This window comes from Nelumbo lutea, chromosome 8, assembly GCF_056320005.1.
Source record: "Nelumbo lutea isolate HS-2025 chromosome 8, American lotus-T2T, whole genome shotgun sequence".
Classification (NCBI taxonomy): domain Eukaryota; kingdom Viridiplantae; phylum Streptophyta; class Magnoliopsida; order Proteales; family Nelumbonaceae; genus Nelumbo; species Nelumbo lutea.
Window position 1 is genome coordinate 36,433,725 of NC_142691.1, and position 27,369 is coordinate 36,461,093.

General features: G+C 39.4%; 1 protein-coding gene across 6 annotated transcripts in view; it reads left to right on the top strand.

Annotated features, from left to right (window-relative positions):
* Positions 1–27,369, top strand: part of LOC148843829 (putative homogentisate phytyltransferase 1, chloroplastic) — a 93,598-nt gene that overhangs the window by 54,019 nt on the left and 12,210 nt on the right. For all 6 annotated transcript variants that reach the window (XR_016103066.1, XR_016103067.1, XR_016103068.1 and 3 more), the window contains exons 7-11: positions 6,284–6,373; positions 17,999–18,100; positions 18,216–18,311; positions 19,564–19,635; positions 19,756–19,851. Coding sequence is in view for 3 of the 6 variants with exons in the window: in XM_088957056.1 (XP_088813182.1) it covers positions 6,284–6,373; positions 17,999–18,100; positions 18,216–18,311; positions 19,564–19,635; positions 19,756–19,851 (456 nt within the window). In the remaining 3 variants the exon portion in view is untranslated. The remainder of the gene's footprint in view (positions 1–6,283; positions 6,374–17,998; positions 18,101–18,215; positions 18,312–19,563; positions 19,636–19,755; positions 19,852–27,369) is intronic.

Below are 27,369 nucleotides of genomic sequence, written 5' to 3' on the forward strand. Positions count from 1 at the left end.
ATTTCAATCATTGAGATTTGTTTTGCAAAATATATTTTATATGAGATATAAAAGTATATGTATAATGATTTTTCAAAGGTTTGCAAAAGGTTTTAATTCCCGGGATCCATATAAGCAGAAGGTTTGCAAAAGGTTTCAAAGGTTTTCAAAGGTTTGCAAAAGGTTTGCAAAAGGTTTGCAAAAGGTTTTAATTCCCGGGATCCATATAAGTAGAGAGTGCAACACTGTTCCTTGTAGTCGAGGGAGAGGTCCTCTCTTGTTGGGCAGTGTGTGATCATTATGGGCTAAGAAGTTAAGTGTAAGATCATTGAGGATAATACCTGATGGGCTAATCTTGCATCTGCCCACAGTCCCTGGGTGTTACAAGGTGGCTTGGCCTAGGGACCACTTAGGGTAAGTGTTGGGTCCATAGAGCCCATAAGTTTGGTTTCAGGGGGTGCACTGTCCATAACAGTGTATTCGGCCAGGCCTTGTAATAAAGGCTTGGCCGAACCCATGTGGCTGATGTGTAGATCAATGTTTGGGTCCCACGCCATACAAGGAAGCCCAACTGGGCAGCAGTTTGGAAGGCTAAGTGAGTACATAACCTTAAATGGGCCTTAAGCCCATTCGAACTGGGCTGATTTGATCAGTCAATTAAAAAGGGGCGAATTCTGAGATGGATCTGCTGATAGGATTGGGCCCAGACCCTATCCACTTAGAGAGTCCAAGATCTAAATAAGATTTAGATCTAGAAGCCTCCTAATTAGATTAGGAGATGGCTGGTCTGATCTGCAGATAAGATAAGGATTTATCCCTTATCACTTAAAGTGACTTATAATCCAAATATGATTTGGATCAGTAACTCCTAGTGGGATTAGGAGCTGATCCCTTTAAGTCTATAAAAGGAGGAGGGGGCGGTAGCCTTTGGATATGCAACCAACACATTCTTGTCTTCAGAGCTAAAATCACAAGAAGAGAGAATTCTGCACCCTGCGAATACTCTCTTGCCGCTTCCAGCAGTTCGATCTCCTACTCTCTACAGGAGTAATCAAGATTTGATCTTGATATCAATATTTTTGGGAGTTGTATTCACAAGCCATCCTGTTGATTCTTGCGAAGGGTCAAGTTCTTTTGGAAGAACACTGCTGATTCTGCTCCATCCTGCACTGCGTCATCTTTAGTGGGAGCAGATGTTGGATCCTTCCTTGGGCGTGAACACCTCCATTGGGAGATACTGTTTCTCTGTATCAGGTATATTCCCTTCCTACTCCTTTTGGTTCAGATTTGGTTCAGTTTATGGTTCAAGAATGATCTTTGAAAATATGATTTTCTAAATAGGGAATGCGATTCCCAGTTGAAGGTAGAGAAAAATTTTTGAAATTCGCCCCCCTTATTCCGCAATCTTTGGGCGTCCATGTGATGGATATCCTATCCCTTCAAAAACATCCTCTCCTTGGCCCTTAAACTCCATTCTTAGAAGTTAATTAAATGGCACTTACTGTACTAGTCGGCCTACTGGGTCTGTAACTAGTAGTAGGTCTAGATGAAGAATTCTGATTCAGTAAAAGGAACCTCTATAATTACTGTGACAGTCGGCCTATTGGGTCTTGAGACTGATAACAGTAAAATAAAACTGATTCAGCTGTAATAGTCTTGCTGAAACAGCTCTACTGGTTTTCCAGAGAGTAAAGAATAACTTTAAAACGAGGGAGACAAATTTGATTACCTTCCTGAAATAATAACAGTCCTGAATCTCGAGAATTTTTCTCTTAAACCCCAAAAGAAAATATAGAAAGGAGAAAAATTTCTGACTGTACCTCTTAGATCAAGTTATTCTTGTCGCCGATCTTAAGAGAGATTGAAATCTCACCAGGGAAAGAACTTCTGAAATTCTGATTGTCTCTTCCAGTTTTGAAGGCTGATCTCGAACCAAAATTCCTCTGAAATTCTGATGTCGAACCAAAATTCCTCTGAAATTCTGATAGCCACCTCCAGTCTTGACCAAGAACTGATCTTGATTCTCTTATCCTTCTCTGATTCTTCCTGGTTATCAAGGATCGATCCAATCTTTGGACTGCTGTTGTAGATAACCTCCAAGAATCAGCCGAAGAACTGATCTTTCTATTTTTCCAGCCGTAGGCAATTATCATGTGGCTGGCTGGATCAAAACCACATGAGAAGCCCTAGATCTTGCTCTGAAACCAAGTAGTTGTACAAGACTACAAATATCTCTTAGGTTTTGAACAGAAAATAAAGAAAGGAAGAGAGAAGATGAGAAGAAAAAGAAGAGAGATGAAGAGGGAGAACTCGTGGAGAGGTATTAGAAAGAAGAGAGTGGATGGTGTGTATAAAACAGCCGCCCCACTCTTTAATTTTTATACATAGTTTCCTAATTATAAAAGAACTTTAATGCTTACATGGCAATAAAAGATAAGATTAAAATAAAACTAATCCTATTAGGAAAGCTGATCCTAATCAATTTAAATCTATAGTACATCTTTGGGTGTCACACGAATACACTTATTGTGGGGTCCACAGTTTCCTACAAGGTTGCATAGATACCATAGTTGTCAAGGCGACGCTTAGGCGACAAGTTGCCCTTGGATACTCGCCTCGCCCAATTGCCTAGCAGTTTTGTGTATTGTGTTATAAAATACTTTTATATATTTTTTTTATTTTTTGACATTATAATTATAAAAAAGACATTATTAAACTAGAATATTCATTTTATATGTTTATATACTAATTTCTTTTTATTATTTTCTTATTTGCTAGAGTTTAATGAACACAAACATTGCTACCTGTTGTATTGAATCCATGGTTCAAAGTATCGATACACCTCTGTGTATCGGCAGAGGTGTATTGGTACTTATAATGATACTCCTTTTTTTTTGATTTATGGTTTTCAATTTCATTTTTAAATATAATTTATATTATTTAAAATATGGGTTTCTGAAAAACACCTATAAATAGGTGTATCAGGACCCCCAAAGATACAATATAATACGCCCGATACGGGGCATATCGTATCAAAATTTTGATCCTTGATTGAACCCTCGAAGATTTCAAAACCTGAACCAATAAGTAAGGGAAAAACTTAAAATTTTGTCTAATCGACACATTTTCTTTTTCCACCTTTTCTTTTCTTTTCCTATAACAAAAATAGGGGTTCAACCCCTATATTTTTCGAATTTTCTTTCCTTTATTCTTTTTCTTCTCATAAAATGTTGATTTTTCTAGACTTGAACATTAAATTTATACTTCCCTATGAAAATTATGGATAATTATTAAGGAAAGATGGTTATGGAACCTAGGGAACTACCTGGGATATATGGTTTTACTCAAAAAAATCCATCGCCTAGGCGACGAGGCGACAAGGCGCCCCCCTGTCACCTAGCCTCACCTTGGTGCCTTGAAAACTATGAACACCAAAAGCCATGACATTTCCATGCTGTTTTCCCGGTTCCATCTGTCATGTTCTGCACTCCCAAAATTAGGTTCTTTAATTTTCCCATTTATATTCCTATATTTCCTCTTGCACTAATGTACAATGTGGTCCCCCTTGACCACTCTAGTTAATTGAGTCCATCTAGAGGTATGACAGCCATAGGAAAGGATAAATCTATAGCCCTACTCATCCCATTCTGCATTGAGGAGACACTAGAGGTGGCAAAGTGTTCAATGCTCATGATAATTGCTTCAGGTCACACCTAAACAGCCAATGTACTACACAAAAAGATTGATTTTTCTCAGTCCACACACATACACAAAAAGGTTGATTTCTCCCTTTCACACAATGTACTACTGCTGGAAATTATAGTACTGCACCAAGGAACTGTGGAACAACCACCTCTTGGACCTAGCAAACCCCTACAGTCACTGAACTTTTCATTTTACTGCTGTTACGGAACATACAAGTAATCACCGACCTACAAGCACACAAGGATCACATGATCCACAAAAAGGGAGAAAACAAGTGTTGATCACCTCACATCAGTCACAGCAACCTGTTAGAGGTTCTGTTCTGTCTTGGCACACAACCAAGAGAAAAAAAAAGGTGAAAAACCCTTCTGAGATCAGTTTGATACTATTCTCTGGCTTCTCCAAGAAAAGACAGCAACTGGTGAAGAAAAGAAACCATCAAAATCTTTCTTTTAGATATAATAGACATGCTCTGGTACCATATTAAACTGAGAAGGATGAAGAGAGGAGAAGAGAAGAGAGGAAGAGAAGAGAGAAGAGAGGAAGAGAAGAGAAGAGATTTGAGAGCCAAAAAGTTGAGCTGGTGGTGCCAGATTTTGTATTTATGTTAGGGCGACCATAAAATAAACTGAAGTTACAATAGAACCCCTGCATTGCTAAACTGAACATAAAACAGTCTTTTAACATAATTATTGGCAATCTCATAAAAAAGTATAGTTTTCATATTAAAACATGGAAAATCAACAAATTCATTGAGGAGAAAATTCAGAAAATATAGGGGCTGAACCCCTGTTTTTGTCCTAGAAAAATCATGGTAATAAATGAAACTAAAAAGATCAAAATATTTATATATTAATGAAATGAACTGAAAATGACTGAGATTGTATACCATGAAAAAATTGAATTGAAAATAACTTTTATATGAAGCTTGGGTCTAAGACTAATAAAAATTGAATTGGTAGCCATTTGTCCAAATTTTACTTGGATTGAATATGGATCCACCATATTTGGACAAATGGATGGCATTTTTTGTACTGTCTTTATAATGACCATAGGAATATTTGGATTTAATAAATTCTATAAATAAATAACGGTTCCAATTTTATCTTTGTCATATAAATCATTTTGGTTAGAAGCAAATTAAGCAAGGACTACAAACAAATTAATGAAAAAGCTACCATAGGAAGAAAGAAATTGGTTTTAATTTTAATAGTGTCTTAGTGTGACAAGCAAGCTGAATTAGATTCTTGATGGCTTCAAGATGCCACATTTTTCCAGTCTTCATATTATTATCTGTTATTATTTTTGTTTTAAAATTGTTATGTGCAACACACACACGCACACCCATAAAGTAAAGAGTTGGTCTACTATTGGGAGGGATAGTCTGAATTGAGAGGGCAGGAGGAACTGTAGAAGAAAAAGTTGGAAAGAAGGTAGTCTACCTATTTGATGGGTTTAAATCTGTGACACTTCACGTAAAGTAAAGAGTTGGTCTACTATTGGAAAGAAGAACAAAACAACAATATACTGTTATTAATGCTAGGTGATTGAATGTTATTATTGGTGAGATTATAGCTTGTTCTTCTGAGTATAGATTGAATGTTATTATTTACAATATTATATTTGCTTTTTTCCTTTCCTCTGTTTTCTTTTTTGTTTTTTTTTTTTCGCACAATAAGATGTGAATATTGTTGTCAAGGTGTTGCCTAGGTGGCTATGCACTCTTGGCTGGTCTAGGCAACTAAGCGCCTGCTTAGGTGACAAAAATGATTAGGTCGGCTCCTTATTATAATATCATTTGTATTGATAAATCTTAGTAATGTGTGTGAATACATTTTATTATATACTACTTATGATTTATACTTTTGTTTTAATGTTTTTCCATGGAAGTTTAAATTATCAAAAGGTTTTGAGGAGAGAAGAAGAAAGAAAGAAAAAAAGAAAGAAAGCAATAATAGAAGTATAGAATTTTTTTTCTATTCTCCCTCTCTTTATCTTCAATTAAATAAAACAACAACTGCATCTTTTTTTTTCTATTTTACTTTCCATCTTTAATTTTTATCATATAAAGTTAATAACCTTCTTTAATTGCTAATTCATATGAAATTATTCTATTAAATACTCATTATAGTAGTGTTTTTCTGAAAATAATGAAATTAATATATTTAAAATATTTTTTATCTTTTAGATATATAGATGTTTGCCACATGTTTAGAGGAAATGTCTATAAAGAAAATTCCTATTTTTTCAATTAATATGCATCTGTGATATATAAAACTAGGGAACTAGCAAAAATCTACTTTATATTATAATATTCTTATCATGTAGGTGTGTGACTAGGAGACTTGGCATCCAAGTGTCACCCAGAATCACTCACCTACACACCTTGACAACAACTATGGTTTTGAAGTTTAGTTTGTTAAAGGGAATCTAGCAAATTGGCTCTGGATTGAATATGCATTGACATTATATTGCATGTCATACACGTTTTAGAGTGTGTAGGGCTAATTAACTACAAGGAATGAGGAGTGTTTAGTTTATAATATTTTGAAATGGTCACAACAGGGCTGATGTAGGGCTAATTAATGTTCTCTTGTAGAGTTTTTTCCTTGGATGGATTGTGGGTTCGTGGCCATTATTTTTCGCCCTCTTTGTCAGCTTTATACTTGGCACTGCATATTCAATCAATGTAAGATTATTTTCTTTCCTTGGGTAAAAGTTGTTATATGTATACATTTCATTCATTTATTACTCTCAATTACATTTTTATTTATTTTAAAGTTTTGTTGGTGAGATGACTCCAATTATGGCTTTTTGTTTGCAATAAACAACAATATGATTATTCAACTAAAAGAGTTCCTGGAGAAACGGGTAAAAACTGCTGTTCAAAATCTGCTCCAAGGAGAAAATAATTTATTCTTCTCAATAGCAATTGTTCCCCTATTCTAGGGATGTTTTCATTAGGACTGGAACACTTCTAGGCAGAAAAAGATCCATTTGCCTCAATAAATTCAATCTATAAGAACAGAAGAGTACATCTATGAACGTCCATCCTTCTAAAAGATATGGTAGGGTCGCCATCACTAAAATGCTTATTACATCTACTGCAGTGTGTAAGGCTATTTTCTCTTGTCCCAGGTATTCAACATCAGAGGAAGACTGTATGAGGTGGTTAGTGAGTTGTGATAGCTTGCTTGAAGCAAGTTTCTCTGTTAAGGGTTTGTTTGAAAGGATTGGATATGCATTTGTTTTAAAAACTATTAATGGGGAACACTTTTCTGTTCTTGAATCTGGCAAGAAATTAGAAATTGAGCGTGCTGATCTTACCAATGTACAGAGAACCAGATTGGGTATCGACTTGGAAAGGGAGAGTTTTGGTCAGTTTTACCCAATTTGGTTTTGGGGAATGACTGAATTGGCTAGGGCCTAGGTCACGATTCAACTGGTCCGACTAGCCAGTTTGGTCTGGTTTTCTAAACATTGGATCTTACTAGTCTTTGTCTTGCTGAATTAGGAGGTAATCTGAGAGTTGTTCAAGAAAAAAACTGAAGTTGAAGCAAAGGTGGATGTTCTTGATGCTAGCCATTGGCCTACCAATTAAAGGGAAACTATAGAGAAGCAATATAGAAGTCTGAAGTAGTTTGTTATTTCATGTTTTGTGTTTGTATATGTTGTTTTCTGTCCTAGTCTTCTTTGTATTAGTAGAAATGACTGATTGCAGTTTTAGATGAATTCCTTGTGAAGAGAAAGAAGAAGAAGATGAAGAGTTTCAGCAGTAGAGAGAAGAGAGGAGAAGAAAAGGAGTGGGATGTCAACCAGAATTGAATTAGTTCTGGCCGCCAACCCCTCTTTGTATTATATACTCAAATTAAAAGAATAAGAGATTACAAGAATGCCCTTAGTAGGGCGGCTACTTAAGTAGCTAAACAGTCACAACTTAAAAAAACATAAACTAATGGGCCTAAAGCCCAATAACTTCCTAACTTAACAACTTAAAAATAAAAGACAAATAACTGGGCCCAATAACTAGAAATCGGCCACACACCCCCTCAAGTTGGGAGTAAATGTCACACATTCTCAACTTGCATAGGTCATGCTCCAGCTTGTTCCTTGCAACACCTTTTGTGAGAACATCAGCAAGTTGAAAATTAGAAGCAATGTATGGGAGACAAACTTCCCTAGAATTCACCCTTTCTCTGATTAAATGTCTATCCACTTCAATGTGCTTTGTCCGATCATGCTGAACTGGGTTATGGGCAATGTTAATTGCTGCCTAATTATCACAGTACAACATCATAGGTTCTTCTGCCTTTACATCAATCTCTCTAACAAGGAACGAATCCAGAGAAGTTTTGATACTCCATGTGACATGGCCCTGTATTAAGCTTTTGCACTTGATCTTGCCACCACTGTTTGTTTCTTACTTTTCCACGAGACTAGGTTACCCCCAAAAAGGGTGTAGACTTTTGAAGTAGATCTCCTGTTGTCAAGGCATCCTGCCTAATCAACATCTGTATAAACCTCTAGCTTCAACTATCCATGATCAACAAATAGTATGCCTCTGCCTGGGTGTCCCTTCAGATAAGCAAGAATCCTGCCAACAGCCTCCCAATGCTGGACTCGTGGGGCATGCATGTATTGACTCACCACACTCACTGCATAGGAGATGTCTAGTCTTGTCATACACAAATACAACAACTACCTCACAAGTCTCTAATATTTTCCAATGTCCTTTACCAGCTCACCTTCTGATGCATTAATTCTGTGATTTTGATAAATAGGAGTACTAACTGCCTTTGTTCCAAGCTTCCCTGTTTCTTGTAGAAGATCTATAACATACTTCCTTTGAGAAATAAAGATTCCATGTTTTGATCTTCCAACTTCAATGCCCAAGAAGTACTTAAGCTCTCCAAGATCTTTAATTTCAAATTCCCTGTGTAGATTCTTCTTCAAACTGTCAATCTCACTTAGGTCATTTCCTGTGACAACAATATCATCCACATAAACAATTAGGATTGACACCAAGGATCCCTTCTGCTTCACAAACAAGGTATGGTCAGGTTGAGTCTGAGTGTAGCCAAAAGCAACCAAGGCCTTCCTAAACCTGTCAAACCATGCTCTCGGAGACTGCTTTAAACCATAAAGTGACTTCTTAAGTCTGCATACCTTCCCCTTTTTAGCATCACTGTAGAAACCAGCAGGAAGATCCATATACATTTCCTCTTGCAGATCTCCATTTAGAAAAACATTTTTCACATCAAGTTGAAATAGGGGCCAAGAGTATGCGGTAGCAACAGAAAGAAGTATCCGAACAGATGTCATTTTTACAACTGGTGCAAAGGTCTCTAAGTAATCAATGCCATAGGTTTGTGTGTACCCTTTTGCAACAAGTCTGGCTTTATACCTTTCTATACTTCTATTTGCCTTATATTTAACTTTGCAAACACATCTGCATCCAACAGTCTCTTTGCCCTCTGGTAGATCCACAATCTCGCATGTTTGATTCTTAAGGCTTCCATCTCTTCCTGCATAGCTGTCTTCCACTCAGGTTTGGAGAGAGCCTCACTGACACCCTTGGGTATAGACACAGAGTCAAGAGAGGAAAGGAAAGCACGGTAGGAAGGAGAAAGTCCATTGTAGGATAGATATTGTGAAATACAATGAGCAGTACACTTTCTCTTCCCTTTTCTGAGAGCAATAGGAAGGTCCAAGTTATTTGTAATGGGATTAATAGAATCATTGGGAACCAAAATAGTAGAGGATCAAGAGGAATACTTGAGTTCGTGTCAGTAGAATCTGGAGCCTCCAAGGAACCGATAGGAAGTGATGTGAGTTGTTCTTTTGCAGTGGAATCAACCTCCCTGTGTCATGAGTAACACTGAGAAGCAGGACGCAAAGGAGGTGGTAAGGAGTGGAAACAGGAATTAGAACTAGAAGAGGAATAGACTGTTCACTCACTTCCCCAAAACACTCCCCTTGAGAAGGATTCTTCGAGAAGAAGGATGTGGACTCAAAAAAGGTGACATCCATAGTAACATACCAACTCCTAGAAACTGGATCATGGCAGCAATACCCTTCCTGATTTTCTGCATATCCAAGGAAGACACACTTCTTTTCCTTAGGATCAAGCTTCGAGCGGTGAGGACCAAGAATATGTGCAAAGTAAACACACCCAAACACCCTGAGAGGAATATGGAACATCTCCCCCTCAGGAAAAAGGAGACTGAATGGTGTGCTGAATCCAAGTATTCGGGAGAGCACCCTATTTATCAAAATGACTGCTGTGAGAACTGCACCACCCCAAAACCGAACTAAAACAATAGTGTGATCATCATGCTTCTTGCAATCTCAACAATGTGTTTGTTCTTCCTCTTTGCAATACCATTTTGTTGTGGACTGTAGGAACAACTACTCTGGTGGACAACACCATATTCTACCAGATACGAAGCAAGGTGCTTTTTTGCCAAACCAAGGGTGGTACCTCATCTCGAGATCTCATTAAGTAAATCCAAGAATATTGAGAAAAATCATCTACAAATAATAGAAAATATCGATAGCCACCCATACAAGGAACATGATATGGTCCCCACACTTAGAATGAATAACATCAAAAGGAGATGAACATCTTTTATTACTAGTTTTAAAGGAATGTCTACAATGTTTTCCAAGTTGACAACCTTCACACTCTAGACTGGGCAAATTAGCATGCTAAAAAATTTTTGGAAATAAGAAACTCAAGACCGGAATGATTATGCCAAAGCATAATCTGACTCACAGACCCTGACTCACTATCCCTACTGACATGACACTGATGATGAGGAAGATTCCATTCAGGAGGAAGCACATCCAGGAGGTAGATTCCATTCACTTCACGGCCACTCCCAATCGTCCTCTTTGAATCTAGATCCTGCAAGACACAATGACCAGGAGAAAAAATTACTGAGCAATTCAGGTTCTTAGTTAAACTACTAACAGATAACAAGTTAGTACTTACTTTGGGAGCATAAAGGACAGAGGGAAGGGAAATGAAATCATTAATCTTGACAAACCCTTTCCCAGCAATGGGAACATGAGATCCATTAGCTGTGGAGACTCTGTCATTGCTAGAACAGAGCTGCTAAAAAGAAAAAATAGTGGAACTATGGGTCATGTGCTCTGAGGCTCCAGAATCTATAATCCAAGGAGGTCCCCTCTTACTTGTAATATAAACATAATTTGCATTGGCATGTGAACTACCTATGTGAGCAAAGGAAGTAGAGTATGCTTCAGCAGAACCACCTATGCCTAGTTGTCCACCTGTTATTGAATTAGGATTGACTGTATCCCTTTGATTCAGGAACTGCCCATATCTCAAGTTCGGCCCTCACTGTGGTAGCTGCAACAGACTCCAGAGTAGCTGCAGTAGGAGGGGCCGGTATGTCACCAGTGATTGCCATGTGAGCATTTCCCTTCTTGTTTTTGAGTCTATTCGGCACAAGATGAGGATGAAGCTTTCAGCAGGTATCTTTTGTGTGTTTAGGCTTCTTACAATAGTCACAAATCAAATCCTTTTTGTCTTCCTTCCTGATTTCACTACCACCCCGGTCTCCACCTTGTTTAGGTTTCATTGTGCTAACCATGGCTGATTGATCAAAAACAAAATTTCTCATCATCACATTTCTCCTGCTCTCTTCCCTTGATACAAAGGCATATATGCCTAGGAGAGAGTAACACTGTCCCTGGAAAGAATATGCTTTCTTGCAATATCATACTTGGGATTAAGGCCAGCAAAAAAGTCAAAAACCCTATACTTCTCTAGGAGCTTCTGGTAGGCAGTTGCATCCTTAGTGGTTTCCAAAACAACTGTCTCCAGATGGTCAATCTCCCGTCATAGGGTTTTAAGGGCTGAAAAGTAAACAGCAATAGGTTTATCTCCCTGCCTTGTAGCAATAATCTGATTCCTTAACTAATAGGTCCTAGCAACTTTCTCATTTTGTGAGTAGGTTTCTGCAACCCCATCCCATATTTCTTTAGCTGTATTTGCCCACAAAAATTCTTACTTACATGGGGCAGCATCGAATTACATAGCCAAGTCATCAACATATAATTTTCCTGTACCCACTGGGAGCTGTTAGTTTCGGGTTTCACTTCCTCACAGTGATATACCCTAACTTCCCACGAGCACCAATGGCCATCTTTGTAGATTGTGACCATTCTAAGTAATTTGAACCATCCAACTTAACTGTAGTAATGGTCCTAGCCCTGAAAATGTCTTTGACACCTCCCACTGGTCCCATTTCACTCTCGGGTTTGTTTTCAACTCCGTTACCCTCCATAATTCTCAAAAAGGGGTTAAAAGGTTATTGTAAGATGAAAAAATATCAAATAAATCACTTCTGGTACCACTGACACCCTTCTGGTGCCCTAGATGATCTTCCCACAAAAGATTCCTTTTATGTGGGACGGGAGAAAAGAAAGAAGAGGCAACTGCTCTCTCCAGAGACCTCCAAAACAGGTAGGACTTGAACCGCCCCCTTCAGAAAACTCTAAGGAACCCTAAAAAATTAGGGCACCACTTCCTAGGTCAAAATCGAAGAGTCCAATAGAAACAAGACTCTCCCCCTTTCTCCAGTTTTTCCAGAATTTGATGGGAAACCCTAGACCAGCTACAGGGAAAAACGGATCCACCAAAAAATCCCAAAACTGGGCTTACCTGAGATCTTTGATCAGCCTCTCAAATCACCATGCAGTTGGTCGATCTAGGGTTGGATGATAGAACAACTCAAGGAACCTTCGACCTGCTTTGATACCAAGTAGAAATCACTAATTGCAGTTTTAGATGAATTCCTTGTGAAGAGAAAGAAGAAGATGAAGAGTTTCAGCAGTAGAGAGAAGAGAGGAGAAGAAAAGGAGTGGGATGTCAACCAGAATTGAATTAGTTCTGGCTGCCAACCCCTCTTTGTATTATATACACAAATTAAAAGAATAAGAGATTATAAGAATGCCCATAGTAGGGCGGCTACTTAAGTAGCTGAACAGTCACAACTTAAAAAAAACATAAACTAATGGGCCTAAAGCCCAATAACTTCCTAACTTAGCAACTTAAAAATAAAAGACAAATAACTGGGCCTAATAACTAGAAATTGGCCCAACTCAACAGTATTGTCACTTTGTACCTTATATATATGTATATATGTATATATATATATAGTTTGTAATTTTTCTAACATTTTCTTTGCAAGACATGTTTCTTTTCTTCTACAAGGCATAAAGTCTTTGTCTCTACAAGGCCTAGGACCATTTTTTTTTGAGACATTGAACCTTTGTATTTGCAAGGCACGAGGCATGGGGCCTTTTTCAAATGCGAGGCATATAACCTTTGTATTTGTGATGCATGGGACCTTTTTCAACTCCGAAGCATATAACCTTTGTATTCGTGATTTTCCAGGATCATCAAACTCCTCACCTGCATTAACACTCAACTTGACATTCAGTTCCATAGGAGTCTCTATTGGTTTAGCACCTAACAATCCTGTTTCTTCAAATAGATCAAGAACATATTTTCTTTGACATAAATTAATTCCATGTCTTGATCTTGCAACCTCTATTCCTAGGAAGTACTTCAGCTTGCCCAATTCTTTCGTATTGAAGCGGTCTTGTAGAAATTTCTTCAACCTGTCAATCCCATTACTGTCACTCCCAATTATGACAATATCATCCACATACACCACTAGCAAGATTTTCCCATCTTTTGAGTCATGGCTGAACAATGGTCTATCTAACACTGTTTCATCCCAAAGTTTTTTACTACTTCGCTGAACTTGTCAAACCATGCTCGTGGAGATCGTTTCAGTCCATAAATTGCCTTTTTGAGTCTACAAACCTTACCATCCTCCCCCCTGAGCAACAAACCTTGGTGGTTGCTCCATGTACACCTCCTCAATGAGATCACCATGCAGGAAGGCATTTTTAATGTCAAGTTGCAAAAGAGGCCAATCATATATAGCAGCTAATGAAATCAATAACCGAACTGAACCAATTTTAGCCACAGGAGAAAATGTCTCCATATAGTCCACACCATACAACTGAGAATAGCCCTTGGCCACTAATCCGGCTTTCAATTGTTCCACATTGCCATCTGGAAGATACTTCACTGTGTAGACCCACTTACGCCTAACAACATGCTTACCAGGAGGAAGAGTAGTGGGTTCCCATGTGTGGTTGTGTTGTAGAGCAGATAGTTCCTCTTCCATTGCTTGCCGCCACCCTAGGGAGGTAAGGGCTTCCTAGACAGTCTTGGGAATGGAAACAGATGATAGCAATGATATAAAGTTGCGATGAGAAGTAGAAAGGTGAGCAACTGAAGCATAGTGTGAAATATGATGAGAAGTACAAGTGCGTTTACCTTTCCGTAGGGCAATAAGAAGATCAAGGTTCGAGGGAGAAGAAGCAACCATAGGATCTGTCGACGAGGGCTGAATTGGAGGAGGGGCCGGTACGCTTCTGTGAGTATACACTTGTCTGATTGGTGGCCTCTCAGTAGTAACTGGCACAGGAGGAAGAGCTAGAGGGGAATCTACAACTGGAATGGGGACCACGGGAAGAGGATCCTCAACAGGGACAGGAAGGGGAACTACAGGGGAAGGAGAAGGAACCACAGTGTTCGGGAAAAAAGGAGCTGATTCAAAGAACATTGGAGCACACAAATGGCTTATGGGAGTTAGGGTTATAACACTTATACCCTTTCTAAGTCCTGGAGTATCCAAAGAAGATACACTTGGTAACTTGTCTAAACTAGGCCCAAATTTTGAACAAAGCAAACACACCCAAAGACTCTACGGGTGAGAGGAAATGGAGACAAGGTGTGAAACAACACTAAGAAGGGGGATTGACTTCTAAGGATGGACATGGGCATCCGATTGATGAGAAAACATGATGTAAGGACAACACCACTCCAAAAACGCTTTGGGACATTCATATTACGCATCATAGACTGAGCAGTTTCAAGGAGATGTCAGTTTTTCCGTTCATCTACACCGTTCTGTTGTGGGGTGGGGTGTAGGAACAAGAGGTTTGATGAATTATCCCATGGTGCTCTAAGTATTGCTGAAATGATGTTGAGGTGTACTCTTTTGTAGTATCGGAGCGAAGAATTTTAATATGAACACCAAATTGCGTACGTATTTCAGCATAAAATTTTTGAAAAATAGAGAATAATTCATTGCGATCTTTCATAAGATAAATCCATGTCATCCTTGAAAAGTCATCAACAAAAGTTGCAAAATAGTTATAGCCATTGTATGGCATCACTTTGATTGGACCAAAACACAACTATCACTCTTAGACTGAAAGAGACTCTATGAATTTCCCAAGCTAACATGATTCACAATCCAATGATGAAAGATGACTCAAAGAAGGAACCAGCAAATTCAGAGCTTTGAGAGAAGGATGACCAAGTCTGCAATGCCATAGAAGAGGAGTAAGAGATGATTGAAAACCTACTAGAAGGCCACCACCATCAAGGTAATACAATCCACCTGCCTCATGCCCTCCACCAATCTTCATCCCTGTCTTGAGATCCTGAAATACACAAGAAGAGCGATAAAAGGTTATGGAACAATTAAGTGACTTGGTTGATCTACTAATAGACATAAGGTTAAAAGGGAACTTAGGGACATATAAAACAGATGATAGAGATAAGGAGAGATCAACATCGCCAACATCACAAATGGGAGATGTAGAACCATTAGCAAGAGTAACTGTTTGAGATGTGGAGGATAGAGAAAGAGAAGAAAATATATTTAGAGTCCTAGACATATGGTCCGAGTCTCCAAAGTCAATGATCTAGTGTGAAGGTTTGGATGCCAAGCAAGCTAAGCCATACCTGAATGGGCAAGGGTAGCTGTGTTTTGCTGAGAAGATGTCTGAAGGAACCGCTCATACACTGCACGGGGTACACTCACCATCTCCTTCTCAGAAGCACTAGCAGAGGTGGAAGGGATCGGGTGAATTTGCTGACATTCACTAGTTGTACCACTGCCCTTAGTCACAGCATGGTTAGCCCAAGTGTTGGGTGGACCATGTAAATCACAGCAGAAATTAACCGTGTGCCCCTCTAATCCACAGTATGTGCACTTCCTAGGGGCACTATTTCTTCCTTTACCACGACCTCCCCCTGAGTCCCAACCTCCACTCCGGCCACCGGCATGATTAAACATGGGACCACCACGGTTACATGGGAGTCCACGGCCACCACCACCACCACCACCACCTCTATTTCCACGGCCTCCACCTCTAGTCACCACCAAACCAGATCTGTTTGAGAATGAAGAATGCTCTGTAGACTCAATAGATGTCCTCCTAAGACGGGCAAACACTTTAAGTGAGGAAAGGGTAGACCCCCAGTATTTGTGTACGGATAGGTTCATATTCAACCTTCAAACCCACTAGAAATCTCGTCACATCAAGTTGTTCACGTTGTTGTTGCTGAACCTGAACATCCGGTGTTAGAGGATGATACACATTAAGCTCATTATGGATATTCCTCAAACTTGCATAGTATTCTTCCAAGCTCTGGCTGCCTTGCTTCAGATTAAAGTACTCTTGATACAACTGATACACCCTAGTTGTATTGTCTTGCTCGGAATACAGTTTCTTAGCATGATCCCAGATCTCTTTAGCTGTAACTAGCAACATAAAGTTCATACCAAGGTTCAAAGTATCGTTACGTATCGGCCCGTATCGGCTGATACGTATCGTTCCGCGACCCTTCTGATACGCCCCTACAGTGGGTGTATCGGGGGTCTGATTGGTTCAGGGGATGGAGGGGTCCTAGACTGGATCCCCTGAACCAGTTTTGAAAGAAAATTATAAAAACTAGTAAAAAACAAGTACTGAAACGCCCAATACGCCCCTATCGGCGTATCGATACTTTGAACCTTGGTTCATACTGATTTTTGGTTCCATGCTATTCCACAACCATGTCATAATTTGAGCATCCTTCTGCTCCCAGTCACTAAACCCTAGAGAGTCAGAGGAAGGTTTTTCCTCTCTCACATGCTTCTTCTTCTTAGCCTTTAAGAACACCTCCACCGACTTGGCCCAAGGCAAATAGTTCTCACCATTCAGCTTAATGGATGTCATTTGAACATTTAGGTAATCTGGAGAAATCATAACCCCAGTTTTGTTGTCACTACCATCTCCTGTTGATGACATTTTCCACTAAATCTGCTCACCTCACAAGGAAGTATGAAAACCACCACAGAAATCAGTATGAACACCACACGACACAAGGGTTTACTTTCAACTATTCAGAATCATCCACACACCATTCAACACAGTACAAACGCTAACACACCACTGCTGTCGTGAACTTCAGCAGCCAAAAAACTCTACTTTCAATGCACATACGAGGTATAAACAGAGGAAAACAAGGCTGATATGCATACTAATCAGTTCACACCACCACAGAAAAATATTTCAAACCAAAACACAGCATCAGTTCACTACTTGGGCGAAAAAAAAACTGTTCATACCTTTCCACAAACAGCTCTCTTTGTTCCACAGAATAGAGGGTATCTAGTACATCACTTTAACGACCACCACCACAGTAACTGGAGGCATACTCACCTCCAAAACCTCCAAAACCACAAACGGCCCTCTTTATTCAGTTCTAGCTTCCACTCAGGCTACAAGGAAATCAAAGAAAGCTGAAATGGCTGGCAGCGAACCCAGGAAGAAGAAAGATGATGAGGAAAGAAGAAAAAAGAAGAAAAGAGAACTAGGATTTATTGCTCTGATACCATGTAAAATCCCTATTCAGTTCTAGGTTAAAGTAGAGAAGAAGAGGAAGAAGAAGAAGAGAAGGAGAAGAAGGGTTCAGCCAGATGAGGAAAATCTGTCATCTCTAGTCGACCCACTTGTATTTATCTCAAAATAAACTTGGTTACAAGAAAGACCATATTGCCCCTCATAAGTGATGGGACACACAACGTAAACCTGAATAAAACAGACCTTTCACTCTCAAACAGATACACCCAAATGACCAAAATACCCCTGTTCTGTGAACTCTAACAATTCTAAACTAACACAAGTCTCGTAAATGTCCAGTTTAAGGGGTAATTTCACAGAAAAATACCAATATCAACATGAAACAATAATGTACTTTTATTCATTTACAATAAATGCATCTGTACATTAATCTGATTGGAGCTAAGGGCATATACTGTCTAACATTGACGTCAAAGTAGATCATGATAAACATTTGTTATACAAGTTGATAATCTAAGAGAAATGCCAATATAGTAATCTGTTGGTCATTGGGATCTTGTTTTAGTTGCCATTATTGAGGTGGAAAAGATTTGCTTTGATTGCGGCAATGTGCATTCTGGCTATACGAGCTGTGGTTGTCCAGCTTGCGTTTTTTCTACACATTCAGGTTTGTTTCCAAGAGGTCTCACTTTCTTTATGTATGAACCAATATTCATATTTTTAACTTTTCATTCTTGTTAGTTTGTATTTATGATATTTCCTTTGCATATAATTATTTCCAGACCTTTGTTTATAGAAGGCCTCCCATTCTTACATGGCCTTTGGTGTTCACAACTGCATTTATGAGCTTCTTCTCAATTGTTATAGCATTGTTCAAGGTAAATCTCTTAAAACCTTTGTATTTACTATGAGATTGTTTATATGGGTGCCTGAAACTTGTCAAATCTCTGCTACTGTTTTCCTAATATTTCTGACTTGTCAAATTCTTAAAACGTCCTAATGGTGAAATTTATTAATTCAAGAAGGCTGCATTCTGGAACACTGAAGGAATGGGATTTAAATTTCCTTGGACATGTAAAGAGTTTGTGAGTGAACATAATATCATATATAATAAACCATGCTTGAAAAAATGTGCCACAACTTAAGGATTGCAATGTCATATAGAGTAGAATGTTGCACAGTCAAGAAACAAATGTTCACAACTGTGGCAGAGATTATGTTGAGATGGATGAGTGGAAAAATTAGAAGGATATGATAAAAAGTGAACTTATTCAAAGGAACCTAGGAATAGCTTCAATACATGGTAAAATGAGGAGAAGTAGACTAGGATGGCTTGGGCAGGTGCAGAGAAGACCATATACAATACCAGTAAGAAGTGAACTGTCAGAAATTGATGGGCTAGAGAGCTAGGGGAACAACAAAAAGGACATTGGTTGAAGTAGTGAGGAATTATATAAGGGCCCATTGTTTAATAATGAATATGAAACTGAATAGAATGGAGCGGTGAGACATGATTTGTGTTGCCAAGCCCTTACAGTTGGCACAAGGCTTAGATGACAATGATGATCTGTATGACGTTTCAATAATTGAGCTGTAATAACTTTATCTCTAAACTTCTCATAATGAATTTTCCAAATTGCAATATAAATAAGTTGAAATTTGAGATATCCATTGGGTAGTAGTCAATTGTAGAGACTTGTATGGGGTGGGCTACTAATATACGTATTTCTAACTCCACCCCTTCGTGGTTCCATAGACACAAGGAAAATTGTAGCTGTGTTGGAAGAATGTGAAATTGTACAACTATGCTGGTCTTGGAATGTACAATTATTTTGCATAATACATTTCCTTGAACCAGATTTGTTGTTCTTGCCAACATGTCAAAATATGTTAAGCAAATCTATGTACCAGGTTTCTTCTCAGAGAAAAGTTAAGAGATTTGCTATTTACTGCCAATATATCTCTTAGGTGTTCATTAAGAGTGTAGATTCACAATATTAACCTCCCCTTCCCTCCCCTCTCTTCTCCGCTATTGGAAAAAAATAGAAGAAAAGAAAAAAAAAGTTCAATATTATTACACCTATTTATCATACGATCTTGTTACCAAGCTTTTTCTTTCTTCTTCTGTAGGATATACCTGACATTGATGGCGACAAAATATTTGGCATCAGGTCTTTTAGTGTACGCCTAGGTCAAAAGCGGGTATAAACAAAGCACTTTTTGTTCATTTATTTATTTTTTACAGTGAGAAACCTACAAAATAGTTCTGTGATGGTAGATTCTCCATTTTTCCTTTACCTACATAAGCTTTTCTGCAAACAGGTATTCTGGATTTGTATTTACCTTCTTGAGATTGCTTATGCTGTGGCTATGGTGGTTGGAGCAGCCTCTTCCTGCCTTTGGAGCAAGTTTATAACGGTAGTACTTGCATTTTTGTTTGATTTCTTCAACTTGAGAAATATTACTAACATGAAACCTGCTTCTTAATGTTAACTAAGTTGAGTAATTGTTCAGCAAGAAAAAAAATATGTTAAGTAATGTTCTAGTCAAAATCCGCACTTGTATGCGCATGCAATCCACTGCTTGTGATGGCAGAATGTTCCTCTTGCAGAAACACCCAAATTGTTGTCTTCCTTCCAATTGTAAAGGTTTTACTTTGTGATTTTAGGAATCAAATGAGAAAGAAGATTGAGAGAGAGTGAGAGGAATAAAAGAGAAGAAAAAGAACAGAGAATAGGTGTGTGAAAGAATGGCCTTCAATAGGCCTAATTAACCATCTGATTGCATTATATAGTAACGAATGGAATTTCAGAAATGCCCCTGAATGGTAAAGTTGGGATTCTGAAAATCCCCCCTCAAGTTCAGCATAGTATTAATCATGCCAAGATTGCTAAGTGTGCCCGATATTTTGGATTTAACTATCTTCATTGTGAATACATTACCTATATGATTTTCTAACTACAGAAAGAGGATAACCCAGTGCATTAGGCTCTTGCCAATGCGGGGCCTGGGGGGGAACAGAAGTACACAGCCTTACCCCTGCACATACAGAAAGTGCTTCCAAGATTTTCTAACTTAGACAAACTTCCCCAATAGCTACCTTCTTTCTGATAAAATGATAATCCGCCTTGATGTATTTGGTCTTAACATTCTGAAATAGATTGTGAGGGATATTAATTGCTGCTGTTTATCACATTATTCAACCACCAGATTCTTATCTCACAAGAGTCTTCATCCATTATGTATCTGAAATTCCATGAGACATTGCTTTTTGTTCAACTTCAAAATTTGGACTTGCAAGTGCAACCACAAACAATTTCTTGTTTCTCCTAGATACAAAGGTGGATATTGTTAGTGCAGTTCATACAAGAGAGAACATAGCAGATTTAGGGTGTGTCCAATGTGTTGACCACACCAAGAAGAAGCTATTTATATAATGAATGTAAAAGGACACTTCTGTCTTACAATACAATAAGTAATGTACAAGGTAAAATAATAGAAAATGAATGATACAACAAGAAAGCAAAATTACAATTCAACCCTCACTATCTTTGTCTCTGCACTCTCCCTCAAACCGATGTAGGGGCACTACCATCAGTTTGTCCATTAGAAGGGAATGTTGGGCCCTAATCCTGGCCTTTGTGAAAATATCTGCCAGTTGAAGAGTAGAGGATATATGTGGCGATGAAATACTGCCAACAGTAACTCTTATAAAATGACAATCTACTTCAATGTGCTTCGTCCTTTCATTGAAGACAGGATTAGAAACAATCTTGATTGCACTTAGATTGTCATCCAATAAAGGAACGGGAGAGGACTGAAAAATATTAAGATAATGTAGGACTGAACAATATTAAGATAATGCAGGAAATGGTAAAACATTGCTTTTACTTAAACAAATCATTCAAGTTCTATCCATATTCTTGGAAACAAAAGAAGATAATGGTAAACATCCAGATGAAATAAGTAAATCAAGTTTCTTTGCAAAAGGATGACCTAATCAATGATGCCAAATATTCCGGCCATTATTACAAGATAAAGTAGTAGAAAATAAACAAGAAGAACTAGTTTCTAGAGAAGCAAGTCTCTTCTCAAATTCTAGAGTGAATAGCCGTACCAATCTACGCCTCTTCCCCTTCACCTCCCCAGTGTGTTGGTCCTATATCAAAGAACCATCAAGTGAGAAGGTGACAGTATGAGCATGTTCAACAAGTTGACCAACTGATATTAAATTTGTTGCAAGTCTAGGAACAAGTAATGCTTATGATAACTTGAAAGGGGAAAGATCAAGAGGTAGATTAGGTGAGATCATTACAGCCTACAATATCAAGTTTCTCACCATTGGCTATAACAATGTTTTTGCTAGAAGGGAGAGGATAGGATGACTGACTGCATGTAGCTCCTGTCATATGATTGGAAGCATCAGAGTTTATTATCAGTAGTCGATCAAGACTACAATCAGCCTTGAATCCTAACAGATTTCAGATTTAGGAAAGGTAGAAGAAAAGTAGGAGAAGGAGGAAAAAGAGAAGAACCAGAAGTACACAAAGGTTTGAAAGGAGGAATTGATTCAATCAATCTGCCGCCACCACTCTCTTAATATTTATAGGTTATGTTCAGTACATAGGGGAAAGGACAGGACAACCCTTAATACTTACATGGCAAGAAAAAACAAATAAAAGACTGAAATAAATAGCACACTGAAATAACAAGCTGACTACCAACTAACATTGACATGACTAATAATAGTTGCACATGCTGTCCTACGAACGGGGTGGGGACCACAGCTGTGGGGCCCACATCAGTTTTCTCTACACTCCCCCTCAAATTGGGAATAGATATTTGTCATTCCCAACTTGCATAGGTCTGCCTCTAACTTCTTCCTTGGTATAGCCTTGGTGAGGAGATCTGCAAGCTGCATGTTGGAGGTGATATACGAGAGACACACTTTCTTTGATGAGACCCTCTCTCGGACAAAATGTCGATCAACCTTGATATGCTTAGTTCTGTCATGCTGCACCGAATTGTGGGCTATATTAATAGTCGCCTGATTATCACAATACAACATCAAGGACTTTTCATAATCAACACCCAACTCTTCAAGTAGTGATTTCAGCCACTCCGTTAGCCATTACTTGTATTCAGCTTCGGCACTAGAGTGGGAAACAACACTTTGTTTCTTACTCCTCCAAGAAACAAGGTTACCTCCCATAAGGGCACAATATCCAGAGGTAGACCTCCTGTCGTCAGCACTCCCAGCCCAATCAGCATCTGTATAGACCTCCACCTTTATGTGATTATTGTTCTTCAGCAGTATACCTCCCCACCCTCTGCACTGATCTTGTGATTCTGTTCAATGGGTGTATCGGCAGGCTTGACACCTAACTTTCCAGTTTCCGCCAACAAATCTAGAACATATTTTGTCTGAGAGATAAAGATTCCCTATTTAGATCTAGCAACCTCAATACCCAAAAAGTACCATAGTGCACCAAGATCTTTCACCACAAACTCTTGATGAAGGAGCTGTTTGAGGGACGCGATCTCACTACTATTATTCCCTGTCACTACAATATCATCCACATATACAGCAAGCCGGGTCAAAGAAGAGTCCACCCTTTTAATGAATAGTGTATGATCTGACTGGGCCTGTACATAACCAAATTTTCTAAGGGCTAGTCTGAATCTATCAAACCAAGCTCTAGGGGACTGCTTTAATCCATACAATGCATTATTTAGTCGGCAAACCTTCTTACCTGTCTCTGTATCATAGAATCCAGGAGTCAACTGCATGTAGACCTCTTCCTGTAAGTCTCCATTCAGAAAAGCATTTTTAACATCCATCTGGAACAAGGGCCAAGAATAACTTGCTGCAAGGGCTAATAGAACTCGGATGGTGGTCATCTTGGCTACTGAGGCAAAGGTCTCCAAGTAGTCTATACCATAAGTCTGAGTGAACCCCTTTGCAACCAACTGGGCTATGTACCTTTCAATGGGGCCATCAGCATTATGCTTCGCAGTAAATACCCATCTACATCCAACTGGTTTCTTTCCTTTGGGTAGATCAACTAGCTGCCAAGTGCTATTTTTCAACAGAGCATCCATTTCAACTTTCATTGCATCTTTCCACTCTGGAACTGATAAGGCTTCTTGCACTGTTCTGGGGATAGGGATATCGGCAATGGAAGTGAGATAGGACCTGTAAGAGGGAGATAGGCAATCATAGGATAGAAACTAGGAAATGCAGTGAGTTGTAGATGTGGTGCAATGCCGTTTCTCTTTACGGACGACAATAGGTTGGTTAAGGTCATTCGTAGGAAGGGAAGTAGCAACAGTGGAAGGTATCTCAGTGGGCCCTGGGACTGTAATACCTGGATCTGGAGCCGTAGAAGGAACTGGAGCTGGCCTGGACTGCTGATGACTGGGATCAACTTGCCTGCATCGCCTGTGATAGACTTTCAACTCCTAATCCCTCTGACCACCCTCACCATTACAGCCTTTATCACTCAATGGAATGGGTAAAGGAACAACCTTAGATGTGTTAACCCCACTCTCACTGCACTCCCCTTGAGGAAAAAGACCCAAATCCCCACTCTCACTGCAATCCCCTGAGGAGAAACCCTAGGATAAGGTGACATCCATCGAGACAAACTTCCTCCCTGAAACAGGATCATAGCAGCAATAACCCTTTTGAGTTTGTGCATAACCGAGAAAAATGCATTTGGAGGCCTTAGGGTCAAACTTGGAATGAAAGGGCCCGAGAAGCTGAACGAAACAAGTACAATCAAAGGTTTTAAGAGGAACAGTAAACAACTCCTCGTTTAGGTATAGAAGGGTAAAAGGAGGTTTCATATCAAGGACCCGGGAAGGAACCCGATTAATGAGATATACTGCCGTGAGGATAGCATCACCCTAGAAACGGATAGGTACATTGGAGGTAAACATAATGCTTCTAGCCACCTCCAAGATGTGCCTATTCTTCCTCTCGGCAACCCCATTCTGCTGTGGTGTATGAGGACAAGTGCTCTGGTGAATAACCCCATGATTAAGTAGGTAAGAAGTCAAAGGCTGAGCAAAGTATTTCTTTGCATTATCAGATCTGATGACTTTGATTTTGACCCCAAACTGGGTTAGAATCATCTGATGAAAGTTTTGGGTCAAAGCAGGAACTTCATTTCGAGAACGCATAAGATATGAAAGATGAAGTGCTGTAGTCAAAGTAGCAGAAGAGAGAAGAAGACCAAGAGATGCTGAGACTGTCGAACTGAATAACCCAGTCGATAGTACTATTATTTATATTAGAGTATAGTACAGTGTTACAGAGAAAGACCGGAATGCCCCTGATTAGTGATGGGACACCCAGACAACTTAAAACACTAAACAAACTTAGGCCCATTAACACAGGCCCAGTACATAATAACTTAAACTCAAATACATGCTAATAAGAACTCTTATTAGTCGAACCATCAATACATAAAAAACCTTCAACCTAACACTCCCCCTCAAGCTAAGCATGGATGTCAATCATGTTTAGCTTGCCAAGAAGGTTATAAACTTTGCTGCAGCCAACCATTTAGTCAGTGCATCTGCAATTTGCATCTCAGATGGAGTGTAAGGAATGCAAAGTTCTCCTGAGACTATTCTCTCTCTAACAAAATGTTGATCAATCTCAATATGTTTTGTCCTGTCATGTTGAATAGGGTTATTTGCAATGTTGATGGCAGCCTTGTTGTCACAATATAGTCTGAGAGGACCCTCAGCTTTAATACCAAGCTCATTAAGAAGGGTCCTAAGCCATAGGAGTTCAGCAACCCTGTGAGCCATAGCTCGATATTCTGCTTCCGCACTTGATCTAGCAACTACATTCTGCTTCTTACTGCGCCATGTGATCAGGTTCCCTCCCACAAATGTACAATATCCTGAAGTTGATTTTCTATCTCCAACAGAACCAGCCCAATCTGCATCAGTAGAAGCTTCAATTTCAATTCTGTTGTTTTTCCTGAATAGAATTCCCTTTCCTGGGCAAGTCTTCAAGTACTTGAGAATCCTTTCAACTGCTTTCATATGAGGGATCTTTGGAGAGTGCATGAATTGACTGACAACATGCACAATATAAGCAATATGTAGCCAAGTGAGGGATAAGTATATCAGCTTTCCTACCAATTTTTGGCATCTCTCTCTATCACAGTAGTCCTCCCCTACTGATTCTTGTAGGCCATGATTCTGTTCTATTGGAGTATCTGTTGGCCTACACCCCATCATGCATGTTTCCTCTAGGAGGTCAAGAACATACTTTCGCTGACATATGTAGATTCCCTCTCTTGACCTAACAACTTCAATCCCAAGAAAATATCTCAAATGGCCCAAGTCTTTGATCTCAAATTCCGAAACTAGAAACTCCTTTAGTCTTTTTATCTCTTCCAAGTCATTCCCGGTAATTACCATATCATCCACATAAACAATGAGTGCAGTAAGTTTGCTATCCTGTCTCCTAATGAACAAGGTATGGTCTGCACCACTCTGAGTGTACCCCACTTTCTTCATGACCCCACAAAGCCTCTCAAACCATGCACGGGAAGATTGCTTCAACCCATATAATGCTTTCCTCAGTTTGTACATCTTTCTACCAAAGTCATAGCCTGGTGGGGGTTCCATAAATACCTCTTCATGAAGGTCACCATTTAGGAAGGCATTCTTCACATCCAGATGAAGTTCCTATGAAAAAGTTGTTGCTAGTGACAGTAGAACCCGAATTGTGTTGAGCTTTGCTACTGGGGCAAAGGTTTCTTTGTAGTCAATCCCTTCTTTTTGAGTAAACCCCTTTGCCACAAGTCTGGCCTTGTACCTTTCAATGGACCCGTCCTCCCTGTGCTTTACAGTGAACACCCACTTGCACCGAATAGTGCTCTTCCCCTCTGGCAGATCCACTAATTCCCAAGTTCCTGCTTTCATTAGGGCTTTCATCTCTTCATTCATAGCTTCTTTCCACCTTGGATCAAACACAGCCTCTGAGTACCTAGAAGGAACATGCACAGAGGAAAGAGCAGACACAAAGGAGTGATAGGCAGGAGATAAATGTGAGTAAGAAACAAAATCAGCAATGGGGTGCCGGGTGGTGCAAGAGCGGATAGGCTTACGGAGAGCAATAGGAAGATCCAAATAAGAAGTATGTGAGTTGGAATTACCTTGGATTGTAGAGATAGATTGATCCGAGTCCAACTGATTGCTGTCACGAGGTTGGGGGCCCCTTTTTCTTCTGTTGTATGTGAGTATCTCTTTCTGTTGCCCACTGGAGCCTTCAGGAACATCTACAGCATCAGGAGAGGTAACCGGCACAATGGGAGCCTCACTGGGTTGACCCAGAATGCCACGACAAGGAGTAGAAGAAGAGGATGGAAAACCCGAGGCAGATAGGGGAACAAAAAAGGAGGGAGAATGAGAATCCTTTTCCATCCCACTAGTCTCCCCTTGAAGAGGATTCTGAGAAGACTGAAAATAGGGTTGAGACTCAAAGAAGACCACATCTCTGGTGACATACTTTCTCTTGGAGACAGGGTCATAACACTTGTAACCCTTTTGTGTAGGAGAGTACCCCAAGAATATTCCCTTTGTAGCCTTAGGATCCAGTTTAGTCTTCTTTGGATCCTTCACATGTATGAAACATATATAGCCAAAGACCCGAGGAGGAAGGGGAAAGTCTGGAAGAGTGGGACACAAAACAGAGAAAGGGGTTTTCATACCCAACACCTTAGATGGCATCCAATTTATCAGATATGATGCAGTAAGTACAGCTTGAGACCAGTATTGCTTGGGGACCTTGTGCTGGAATAGTAAGGCTCGAGCTGTCTCCAATAGATGTCTATTCTTGCGCTCAGCAACCCCATTCTGCTGAGGGGTATTAGCACAGGATGACTGATGTAATATGCCAGCATCTTCCAT